Source organism: Schistocerca piceifrons, chromosome 10, assembly GCF_021461385.2.
Source record: "Schistocerca piceifrons isolate TAMUIC-IGC-003096 chromosome 10, iqSchPice1.1, whole genome shotgun sequence".
In the NCBI taxonomy this organism is placed as follows: Eukaryota; Metazoa; Arthropoda; class Insecta; order Orthoptera; family Acrididae; genus Schistocerca; species Schistocerca piceifrons.
The window spans coordinates 44349159-44361631 of record NC_060147.1 but is presented as its reverse complement, the minus strand read 5'-3'; the positions used below and the strand labels follow the sequence as shown (position 1 = coordinate 44361631).

Sequence of the window (12473 nt, the reverse complement as noted above, 5' to 3'; positions counted from 1 at the left end):
CGCACCTAGAATTTATGATGTTTATACCTTTCTTAAACATCTAGCTACATTAAGAAATGGTAATTTTATAAACGAAAAATCACTATAATATGGCAAGTCTATAATAGAATAAAAATATATCACTAAAACAACCATCTTGAGCTTTAAAAATTGTTTTAAAACTTATATTGCTTGTTGTAAAGTATATTGTTCTTTTCTCTGTCTTGCTTCACTCCTCCAGTCCATTATCTTATCCCAAGGTTGTGAAATGTTATTTCCAGTGCGTTGATAAATAATTTGTTTGTGTTACTTTCCCTTTTGTTTTCCCAGTAGAACATTTCCATATAGGTAATAAAGATGGTAAAGATACAACACCCTCCAATGGTAAATACTTACACTTCTGGCAATTAAAATTGCTACGCCAAGAACAAGTGTAGATGATAAACGGATATTCATTGGACAAATATATTATACTAGAACAGACATGTGATTACATTTTCACGCAGTTTGGGTGCATATATCCGTACCAATCAGTACCCAGCACAACCAGCTCTGGCCGTAATAATGGCCTTGATACGACTGGGTGATTGAGCTTGGATGGCGTGTACAGGTACAGCTGCCACACAGCTTCAACACGATACCACAGTTCATCAAGAGCAATGACTGGCGTATTGTGACGAGCCAGTTCCTCGGCCATCATTGACCAGACGTTTTCAATTGGTGAGAGATCTGGAGAATGTTTTGGCCAGGGCAGCAGTCGAACATTTTCTGTATTCAGAAAGGCCCGTACAGGACCTCCAACATGCGGTCGTGCATTATCCTGATGAAATGTAGGGTTTCGCAGGGATCGAATGAAGGGTAGAGCCAGGGATCGTAACACATCGGAAATGTAACGTCCACTGCTCAAAGCGCCATCAATGAGAACAACAGGTGACCGAGATATGTAACCAATGGCACCCCATACCTTCACGCCGGGTGATACGCCAGTACGGCGATGATGAATACACGCTTCCAATGTGTGTTCACCGTGATGTCACCAAACACGGATGTGACCATCATGATGTTGTAAACAGAACCTGGATTCATCCGAAAAAATGACGTTTTGCCATTCGTGCACCCAGGTTCGTCGTTGAGTACACCATCGCAGGCGCTCCTGTCTGTGATGCAGCGTCAAGGGTAACCGCAGCCACGGTCTCCGAGCTGATAGTCCATGCTGCTGCAAACGTCGTCGAACTGTTCGTGTAGATGGTTGTTGTCTTGCAAACGTCCCCATCTGTTGACTCAGGGATCGAAATGTGGCTGCACGATCTGTTACAGCCGTGTGGATAAGATGCCTGTCATCTCGACTGCTAGTGATACGAGGCCGTTGGGCGTTCCGTATTACCCTCCTGAACGCATCGATTCCATATTCTGCTAACAGTCATTGGATCTCGACCAACGCGAGTAACAATGTCGCGATACGATAAACTGCAATCGCGATAGGCTACAATTCGACCTTTATCAAAGTCGGAAACGTTATGGTACGCATTTCTCCTCCGTACACGAGGCATCACAACGACGTTTCACCAAGCTGCTGTTTGTGTATGAGAAATCGGTCGGAAACGTTCCTCATGTCAGCACGTTGTAGGTGTCGCCACCGGCGCCAACCTTGTGTGAATGCTCTGAAAAGCTAATCATCTGCATATCACAGCAGCTTCTTCCTCTGGGTTATATTTCGCGTCTGTAGCACGTCATCTTCGTGGTGTAGCAATTTTAATGGCCAGTAGTGTAATTGACAGTATACACATTACTGTGTTATTTGTTGTGGAGGGATACATTTTGGGTGCGTGTTGTGTAGTTGGTTTCGGATCCCCTTGCCAACGAGACAAGTCTGTTCCTCATCCATCAACATTCAATAACAGACCAGGCGGAAAGTGTTGTCCTTTGTGAAGCAAATAATTTGCTTTAGAAAAAGAAAAAAGTCGTCTCCATTCCTACTGTGGGTACTTATTGAATCGCCTCGTAGCTTCAGTAATCGGGGGAAGAGGCAGAGCTAGTTCATGGAGCTACTCACGTCCATGCAGGAGGCGGCGCTGTTGGCGATGCGGACGTCCACCTGCGCCGTCTCGCCCACCCGCAGCGTGGGCGGCAGCGAGAAGGCGACGCCCAGCGGCCGGAAGACGGTCAGCTGCAGCGGCGCCGACAGCCGCAGCCCGCGCCCTGAGCCTGGCGCGGCGCCCGGGGGCGGCGAGGCGCCGGGGGCGGCGCCAGGGGAGGAGGCGCCTGTGGGGTGGGCGGCACGGGGCGGCGGCGGTAGCGGCAGCGACAGCGCGCGCACCGTCCACTGGCCCGGCTCCGGGGGTGCCGCCGCCCACGTCCGGTGCTGCTGCTGCGAACCGCTGCAGAGTCCGGCGTCACACCGTGATGTATCAGTCATAGATACCAGTGCTCGACTCAAGTAGTAGCACAATGAGGGTTCTAGCTACTTGTAAGTAAAGTAATGGAAGTGTACTGGTTTCAGTCAGCTCTCCTGTGTTACACTGTGTATCGCTGCGTAAGTACTCTAACCTACACCCATTTGAATCAGACTAATGTATTCAACCATTTGCTCTCCCTCTACAGTTTCCACTGGCTGCTGTGAAGGACAAGTATGGTCCACTCTTATTTGTTTTCATTTACTTATTTTTGATGTGAAACAGTTATTCCCTCATCGCTCAAACTTCCACATTCGAATTTCTAAGAACTAAACAATGATTAAAGCTTAAACAATGGTAGACACCACAACAGATACATCCTGTCTGTACAGTCATGGACAAAACGAGCCTTTTCGTTATGCTGAATTGCACAGCTTTAAAGTCTGCTACACAGCATAACAGGCAAGGTGACGAAGTGTTACCAACATACTATGCACAGACAGATAGAGGTAAAGAAAGTGAGACTACTAGGTTTCCATTTTTACCGATTTAGGTGACAAAATCCTAACAACGAAAATAGCAACGACAGTTACTGAAGATGAGGGCCGCATAAATAATTCCCCCTACTCTTTATTCGAAATGTCCTAGTTGCAGTCCATACATCAGCATATTACTCGTAGCTATGCTTTCGAACCAAATAACGTTAACAGGAATTCAAATAAAATCCATTTGCCTATACACGTGGTAATTCAGATCCCAGTATTAATGTCACCACGTTTTATAAGTGCGAGCATTCCCATTTGTAGGTAGCTCAAGAATCGCTTCAACTAATGAACGTTTTATGGCTGTGGTGAGTCTAATGGAGAATTTGAAACATTTTAGAATACATTTGGCAGCTATGTAGCCGTTTATTTCCTGAGGTGGGGCAGAATTATCCTACTAAATTTACTTATAATAACATTATTTAGTTATTTCGATAAACATCCCGAATGATTGTCACATAAGCGGTGACATAAAGGTAGAAAGCTCTATGCAACAGAAACTGCAGATCATTTTGCCATTTTCATTGCGAAATTGCCGGCTTATTCATGTCTTGGGTAATAATAGAGGGCTGTTTGCCTGGGTTGTCTGCTAGTGTAGTGAAAGGTGTTTGTTTTCGGTTCTAATTTCGATGGAGGCAGATAGACTATTAGTAAAACAATTTTAAGAAATTCTGTGGCCCCAAGTACGTTTTATTTCTACCTTTATTTTGTACCTGACCCCTGTAAATGTAAATATGAAAAGCTTGTAGAATTTCATACTCGTTACTGCCTACTTTTTCCACTTCTGTCAATAACTGAATTGACTTACATGTGGCACTGAATGATTTTTACCTGAATTTCGTTATGAATCTTCACACATTGCTAAATTTGCACACTTTCATGGTAGGTCAGCAACGGTAATGCAGTATGACTGGTCTGGACGTTGACACAGGCAGTTTTGTGGTCGAATGCGCATAATATTTTGCTACTTCGTAACGATCTGGGGTACTTTGTCTTACTAAAACAGTTATGTTATCTGGATAAGCTGAAATTCATTTTTATTAGTACGGTTCATACTACTTAGCGTTTCTTGTTCGATTTATACCTTATATTTAGGTGTCGTGTTTAACACACTAATCAGCTTACTATAGTCATAACCATGCCATGATTGAGCAGGCCATGGTGGCCTTGGGCATGGATGTGTGTGATGTCCTTAGGTTAGTTAGGTTTAAGTAGTTCTAAGTTCTAGGGGACTGACGATCTAAGATGTTAAGTCCCATAGTGCTCAGACCCATTTGAACCATGATTGAAAACAGACTGACAAAGTTCGGATAGTTTTTCAATTTAATGCCTGCACATAGTATGTTGGTAGTACTTCGTCGCCTTGCCTGTTATGCTGTGTAGCAGACTTTAAATCTGTGCAGATTAACATAACGAAAAGACGAGGAGTCTCACTCGTTTTGTCCACGACTGTACATGTTTGTTGTGAAGCATTTGTTTTGCTTGTGATGTCATCGTACCAGTGTAGGGAATTTCCTGTGAATTCCCGATGCAGCTGATCTCATTAGTTCCTTTCCTTTCCTTTATTCCCCCCCCCCCCCCCAACACCTTCAATTTACGTAATAATACTTTTATTGTCTCACTTTGGGTCACAGTAGTGTTGTGGGACCTCTTCACCTGAATGAACACCATAGCCATACTCATTTTCATGTTACAGCAATTCATAATTTCGCACAATGCTGATTCATAACGACTGCTTACTAAGCAGTTGTGTCAACCACTTTGCCACTCAGACACGTTTGTCATAGTTATGTAGACTGTCTCAGCACACATCTTGGCTGAACCACTGTCCCAACTGGTCCCACCTACCCACAGTCCCTCTTCATGTCCTCCATACTAATTTCAGATTCTCAGATTCCTGGTGGAGGTGGGATGTAAATGAGCACACTCACTGAAGGTTGTGGATTCATTCCAATCAAGGGGAGTCAGCTGTACACTACCTGATCAAAAGTATCTGGAAAGCCCCAAAAACATACGTTTTTCATATTAGGTACATTGTGCTGCCACCTACTACCAGGTACTCCGTATCAGCGACCTCAGTAGTCATTAGACCTTGTGAGAGAGCAGAATGGGGTGCCATGCAGAACTCACGGACTTCGAATGTGGTCAGGTGATCTGGCGTCATTTGTGTCATATGTTTGTACATGAGATTTCCACACTCCTTAACATCCCTAGGTCCACTGTTTCCGATGTGATAGTGAAGTGCAAACGTGATGGGACACATACAGCACAAAAGCATACAAGTTGACCTCATCTGTTGACTGACAGACTACTGACAGTTGAAGAAGGTCGTAATGTGTAATATGCAGACATCTATCCACACCATCACTCAGGAATTCCAAACTCCATCACGATCCATTGCAAGTGGATCCCAAAACTTGGATTTCACAGTCGAGTGGCTGCTCATAAGCCACACATCATGCTGGTAAATACCAAACGACAACTCGCTTGGTATGAGTGTAAACATTAGACGATTAAACAGTGGAAAACCGTTGTGTGGAGTGTTAAATTGCGGTGGCGAATGCGGCGATCCGATGGCATGGTGTGGGTTGGGCGAATGCCCATTGGACGTCATCTGCCATTGTTTGTAGTGCCAACAGTAAAATTCAGAGGCGGTGGTGATATCGTATGCTCATGTTTGTCATGGAGGGGGCTTGCACCTCTTGTTGTTTTGCATGGCACTATCACGGCACAGGCCTACAGTGAAGTTTTAAGCACCTTCTTGCCTCCCAATTTTGAAGAGCAGGTTGGGGATGACGATTGCATCTTTCAACACGATCGAGCACCTCTTCCTAATGCACGGCCTCTGGAGGAGTGGTTACACAACAATAACATCTCTGTAATGGTTCCTGACATGAATCCTATCAAACACCTTTGGAATGTTTTGGAATGCCGACTTCATGCCAGGCCTCATCCACCAACATCGATACCTTTCCTCAGTGCAGCACTCCATGAAGAATGGGCTGCCATTCCCCAAGAAACCTTCCAGCACATAACTGAACGTATGGTTCAAATGGCTCTGAGCACTAAGGGACTTAACATCTGTGGTCATCAGTCCCCTAGATCTTAGTACTTAAACCCAACTAACCTAAGGACATCACGCACATCCATGCCCGAGGTAGGATTCGAACCTGCGGTCACGCGGTTCCAGACTGAAGCACCTAGAACTGCACGGCCACACCGGCTGACTGAACGTATGCTTGCGAGAGTGGAGCGTGTCATCAGTTCTAAGGGTCGGCCAACACCATATTGAATTTCAGCATTACTGATGCAGGTCGCCACGATCTTGTAAGACATTTTCAGCCAGGTGTCCGGATACTTTTGATCACATAGTGTATGTATGCATGGTATATGTTGAGAATGAAAGTTTTAAAGTATAAGTGAAAATTTGTATTTAATTGAAAGATACAAGGTATATGGAAGATACTGTCTCAGATAACTCGCTAATAGCCTCATAGTTATAGAAAATTCAAGTCAGAGGAAAGCTTACGCCAAACGAATCCAAAAAGCCTTAGAAGTCCAGTGATGAGTGAATGCAAGAGCTACATCAGCGTCAAAAGGAAATTAAAAAGCTGTGGAAAGAGATTATGTAGATGTCACATTACGAATATGACTGCACTGTATTATCTTGAACTCACCAAAGCTCATTTTATGTACATCTGTAATCTGCTACACGTGGTTGTCTGTTTTATGAAATATGCCGCTGCTGATTGTGGTTACCTCACTGATGATGGATCTATGCAAACAGTTAAACACCTCTTGGTACACTTGTTTGACCTCATGAGCCCACAATCTCGTGCTACAAGTTATAAACATATGATTTATGTATTCTGAAACCATTTTAACATTTCATATAACCATAGTATCAAAGAGGTTGAGAGTTCAAAAAAATGGTTCAAATGGCTCTGAGCACTATGGGACTTAACATCTGTGGTCATCAGTCCCCTAGAACTCAGAACCACTTGAACCTAACTAACCTAAGGACATCACACACATCCATGCCCAAGGCAGGATTCGAACCTGCGACTGTAGCAGTCGCGCGGTTCCGGACTGAGCGCCTTAACCGCGAGACCACCGTGGCCGGCGAGGTTGAGAGTTAAATAACATATTAATAAGAAACACTTGTTATGATTTTGTGTCGACATATTCATGGAAAACCTATGGCATAGATCCCAAACTGCAGTCACCGTGTCTTGTTTTATTTTGCTCACACTAACAAACTGTGATTCACCCTGTACAAAATTATGCTCTGATATGTGGGTTTTCTCTTTTCTCTCATAAACACTGTGATTCGAGATGGCTCAGCAATCCAATGATGGGCACTCTGTGTGACCTTGTGTTGCCAAGCATGGGAAGTGCTAGTGGAGGCCGGGTTGCACTGAGTCTAAATGAGTGGGTAATAAACAGCAGCTTGTAATGTCAGTGTAAATCATTGAAATACACAATGGGACTTTAAAAATTATACTGCAACACAAAGAAGAATATTTTTGTGGATTTCAATATGGGAAGTGAAAGAAAAATAACAGTTACAAAAAAGGGGGTAGATTGTTGGCTGGTTGTTAATGCAAAAGGAATGTCATAATGTGGAAATGTTTTTGCCTGTCCCTCTCTCTCGCGTAATGTATGTGTGTACTGATACTTATTCATTGTGTTTTATAAAAGGAAATACAAAAGCAGTCTGTCAAAGGTATTGTTTTCTTATCAGACCTACCCCATTTTGTGCGTCTGGTCCCGATGGAGGTTCGAGTCCTCCCTCGGGCATGGGTGTGTGTGTGTTTGTCCTTAGGATAACTTAAGTTAAATAGTGTGTAATCTTAGATACTGATGACTTTAGCAGTTAAATCCCATAAGATTTCACACACATTTGAACATTTTCTACCCCATTTTATAAAATCTGTGGAGTTTACAGTAGAGGAATCACATAACACTAATCCCTTTTTTTAATTTATTTTCTGCAATGCTCTCCCAGGCATCACATAGAAAAGGAGAATATGCATTTCCAGGTAATATTTTATTACATCTTGGCAGTGCTCAGTTGTAGACGTGGCATCCACCGCCTTTATTAACAAAACACAAAAAGAATCAAGCAGTTTTTCAGACTGCACGTTGCTTTCACTGTTTAAGTGCAGTAAATCATATCAATGGCAATCTTTTCTTTTATGTTGCTGGTCAAAGCCCAACATGAAAAGTAAACGCTGCAGAGATTAATGTTTTAGTCAACTGCTACTTATGTGACACCCTGGCCAGGCACCGAGCAACCAAGGTGAAATGTCAGATTATGGTCTCCAGGCACTTTTAAATACGAAGGGCGTTTGAAAAGTCCGTGCAAAGTCCGACAGATGGCACCACTGGCGCTTATCGAGGTGATGTTTAGTTAGTAGCGTTTTTGGAAAGAACGCACACCAAGTTTCAGCCGTATTGGTCTATTTCTTTGTGTTTAGCATTCGTGTGAATCAAGGCAGTCGAGTGATTGTCAAAAAATGGGCGAAAAAGAATTTCAAGAATTTCGTATGGTGATTATACATTACTTTATGAAAGCAAAACGCCTCAGGAGACTAACTAGAAGCTTGATAAACATTACAGTGACTCTGCACCTTCGACTAGAACAGTTTACAAGTGGTTTCTAAATTTTCGTAGTGGCCATATGGGCACATGTGATGCTGAACGTTCTGGACGCCCTGTGGAGGTTACGACTCCAGAAATCATTGATAAAATCCATTATATGGTGATGGATGACAAAAGAGTTAAGGTGCGTGAAATTGCTAGTGCTGTGGGCATCTCGAATGAACGGGTACATAATATTTTGCATAAACATTTGGACATGAGAAAGTTATCCACAAGACGCGTTCCACCATTGCTGACGCTTGACCAAAAACGGAATTGTGTGAAGTGTTGCAAGGATTTTTTGCAGCTGTTTAGGAAGAATCCTCAGGACTTTAAGCGTCGTTTCCTTACAGCGAATGAAACATGGATACATTACTATAATCCTAAGACCAAACAACAATGTAAGCAATGGGTTACCAAGGGAGAATCTGCACCAAAAAAGGCGAAGACCATTCCTTCGGCCGGAAAGGTTATCGCGACTGTCTTTTGGGATTCGCAATGGGTAATCCTCATCGACTATCTGGAAAAGGATAAAACTATTACCGGTGAATATTATTCATCCTTGCTGGACCGTTTGAAAGCTGAGATGCAAGAAAAACGCCGACGATTGGACCATTTTCCATCACGACAGTGCACCAGCACAAACCACAGCAGTTGTGGTCGCAAAATTAATGGAAACAGGATTCCAATTCGTTTCACATCGCCCCTATTCTCCAGACTTGGCTCCCTCGGGCTACTATTTGTTCCCCAATTTGAAGAAATGGCTGGCGGGACAAAGATTTCATTGAAACGAGGAGGTGATTGCAAAAAATAATAGCTATTTTGCAGACTTGGACAATTCCTATTATTCGGAAGGGATCAACAAATTAGAACAGTGCTGGACGAAGTGTACAAGTCTAAAAGGCGTCTATGTCGAAAAATAAAAAACGTTTACCCCAAACACGTAAGTAGTTTTTATTTTTGCACGGACTTTTGAAACGGCCCTCGTGCTATTCATCAAGTGAAAGACAAGAGAATATAAGTCTCAGGATAGTAAATCTTCACCACAGTTTGCGAGCAGACTAACGAAACATGCTGCACGTACCGTCCATCTCCAAATTCACGTTCCTTGATGCCTCAGAAAGTGTCCAATTAGCTGATCCTTTCTTTCAGTAGGCTTGTGCCATAAATTTCTTTTCCGTAAGTCGATACAGTAAAAAGTTGCTGCTGAATTCGTGCCATAGATTTAGCCAATAGCGAGAGTGGGATGTGGGTCACATGTGTGGACGCTGGAGAGTTCTGGAGAGAAACAGTCACTGGCTTTTCTCTTTTGTGGTCCAGCTTCCTGACAGAGTAGGTACTCTTGGCTTCATTCCAACTTCCTGACAGAGCACTCGACCTTATGCCATCTCCCTCTGTCTCAACTCTCGCCAACCAGCCACCAGCTGATTCAAACGTGAACCATTTTTATATCTCCTTCCTTTTCCGTATTTTTCAAACACTGAATCTGGTGAATGTCTCAACATTCCAGCCTGGATGACCCTCTATGTACGCTGTAAGTTTCAATTATACCATGACTTTCTTTTAATCCTCTATTTTCATTTCAAACTGCTCTTCATTCAGGAGTTCGCAACCAACTTTCTCCCATCCTTGGGACAGGCCACCCACATGCGACTTGGTGTCTGTACATGGCATTCAGTGTTAACAAATTCCTATTTTCATAAATTCTTTTCTTATTGTTGCCTGTCTCCATTTTATATCTTCTCTGCTTCACCTATCATCAGTTCGTTTGCTGCCGAGGTAACGGAAATCTCCTAAAATTCCGTAGCTGCTCACGCTAACCACGGGACCACGGCGCTCCTGAGCTCTCATTATCCTTGATGTTGCCAATCATGCGCATGGACTACTCAGTTTGTATAGTTTGCTCACTTTTTCATAGTTCCACACAACTTCTTCCTGTTTTCTCGTTTGATCTGTGTTCAGTTTTTCAAGGCCTATCCACTGTGCCAACCTATAACTAAATCTGACGGGGGGCCGATAGGGAGGTTCCCTTGTAAGCAGGTGCATTAACCACTGAGCCATCTGGGACACAGCGTTATCGCAAATACACGGACTATCTCGGTACGTCTCACTCGTCGCCGCTGGTTCCGCTCAATGCCCCGCTAACAGCTGTCAGCAGCCAACCCCATTCAATCTACGTAGGGTTTCACAGCTGTGGGATCTGTATGGCGTCTCTTCTTTCAAAGGAAAAGACACCGTGCACTCCAATAGCAGATATTTCTATTCCTGACTGCTGATGGTTTACTGAAAAACATTACAACAGTACTTACGTGATTTGTAGACTAGTAATTATACGAGGGTCGTTCAATAATGCCCCACATTTCTTATAGTTAAGACTCAGAATTTGGTGTAAATATACCCTACTGGACATTAAAATTGCTACACCACGAGGATGATGTGCTACAGACGCGAAATTTAACCGACAAGAAGACTATGCTGTGATATGCAAATGGTTAGCTTTTCAGAGCATTCACACAAGGTTGGCGCCGGTGGCGACACCTACAACGTGCTGACACGAGAAAAGTTTCCAACCGATTTCTCGTACAGTTGACCGGCGTTGCCTGGTGAAACGTTGTTCAAAATGGCTCTAAGCACTATGGGACTTAACTTCGGAGGTCATCAGTCCACTAGAACTTAGAACTACTTGGACGTAACTAACCTAAGGACATCACCCACATCCATCCCGGCGGCAGGATTCGAGCCTGCGACGGCAGCGGTCGCGCGGTTCCAGACTGTAGCGCCTAGAACCGCTCGACCACCTCGGCCGGCGAAACGTTATTGTGATGCCTCGTGTACGGAGGAGAAATGGGTACCATCACGTTTGGGACTTTGATAAAGGTCGGATTGTAGCCTACCGCGATTGCGATTTAACGTATCGCGAGATTGCTACTCGCATTGGTCGAGATCCAATTACTGCTAGCAGAATATGGAATCGGTGGGTTCAGGATTGTAATACGGAACGCCGTGGCGGATCCCAACGGCCTCGTATCACTAGCAGTCGAGATGACAGGCATCTTATTCGCATGTCTGTAACGGATCGTGCAGCCACGTCTCGATCCCTAAGTCAACAGATGGTGACGTTTGCAAGACAACAACCATCTGCACGAACAGTGCGACGACCTTTGCAGCAGCATGGACTATCAGCTCGGAGACCGTGGTTGCGGCTACCCTTGACGCTGCATCACAGACAGGAGCGCCTGCGATGGTGATCTCGACGATGAACCAGGATGCACGAATGGCAAAAATGTCATTTTTTCGGATGAATGGAGGTTCTGAATGGTCGAATCCGTGTTTGGCGACATCACGGTGAACACACATGGGAAGCGTTTATTCGTTATTGCCATACTGACGTATCACCCGGCGTGATGTTATGGGGTGCGAGCACTTTGAACAGTGGACGTTACATTTCAGTTGTGTTGTGACCCGTGGCTCTACCCTTCATTCGATCCCTCTGAATCCCTACATTTCAACAGGATAATGCACGACCGCATGTTGGAGGTCCTGTACGGGCCTTTCTGGATACAGAAAATGTTCGACTGCTGCCCTGGCCAGCACATTCTCCAGATCTCTCACCAATTGAAAACGTCTGGTCAATGGTGGCCGAGCAACTGGCTCGTCACAATATGCCAGTCACTACTCTTGATGAGCTGTGGTATCGTGTTGAAGCAGCATGGGCAGCTGTACCTGTTCACGCCATCCAAGCTCTGTTTGCCTCAATGCCCAGGCGTATCAAGGCCGTTATTACCGCCAGAGGTGGTTGCTCTGGGTACTGATTTCTCAGGATCTATGCGCCCTATTGCGTGAAAATGTAATCGCATGTCAGTTGTAGTACACTATATTTGTCCAATGAATACCCGTTTATCATCTGCATTTCTTC

General features: G+C 44.2%; 1 protein-coding gene across 1 annotated transcript in view; it reads right to left on the bottom strand.

Annotated features, from left to right (window-relative positions):
* LOC124718676 (C3 and PZP-like alpha-2-macroglobulin domain-containing protein 8) overlaps positions 1–12473 on the bottom strand; it is an 852528-nt gene that overhangs the window by 156642 nt on the left and 683413 nt on the right. Inside the window, exons 12-13 of the mRNA XM_047244301.1 lie at positions 2260–2357; positions 2033–2178 (exon numbers count right to left, since the gene is read on the bottom strand). Of these exons, the coding sequence (XP_047100257.1) occupies positions 2033–2178; positions 2260–2357 (244 nt within the window). The remainder of the gene's footprint in view (positions 1–2032; positions 2179–2259; positions 2358–12473) is intronic.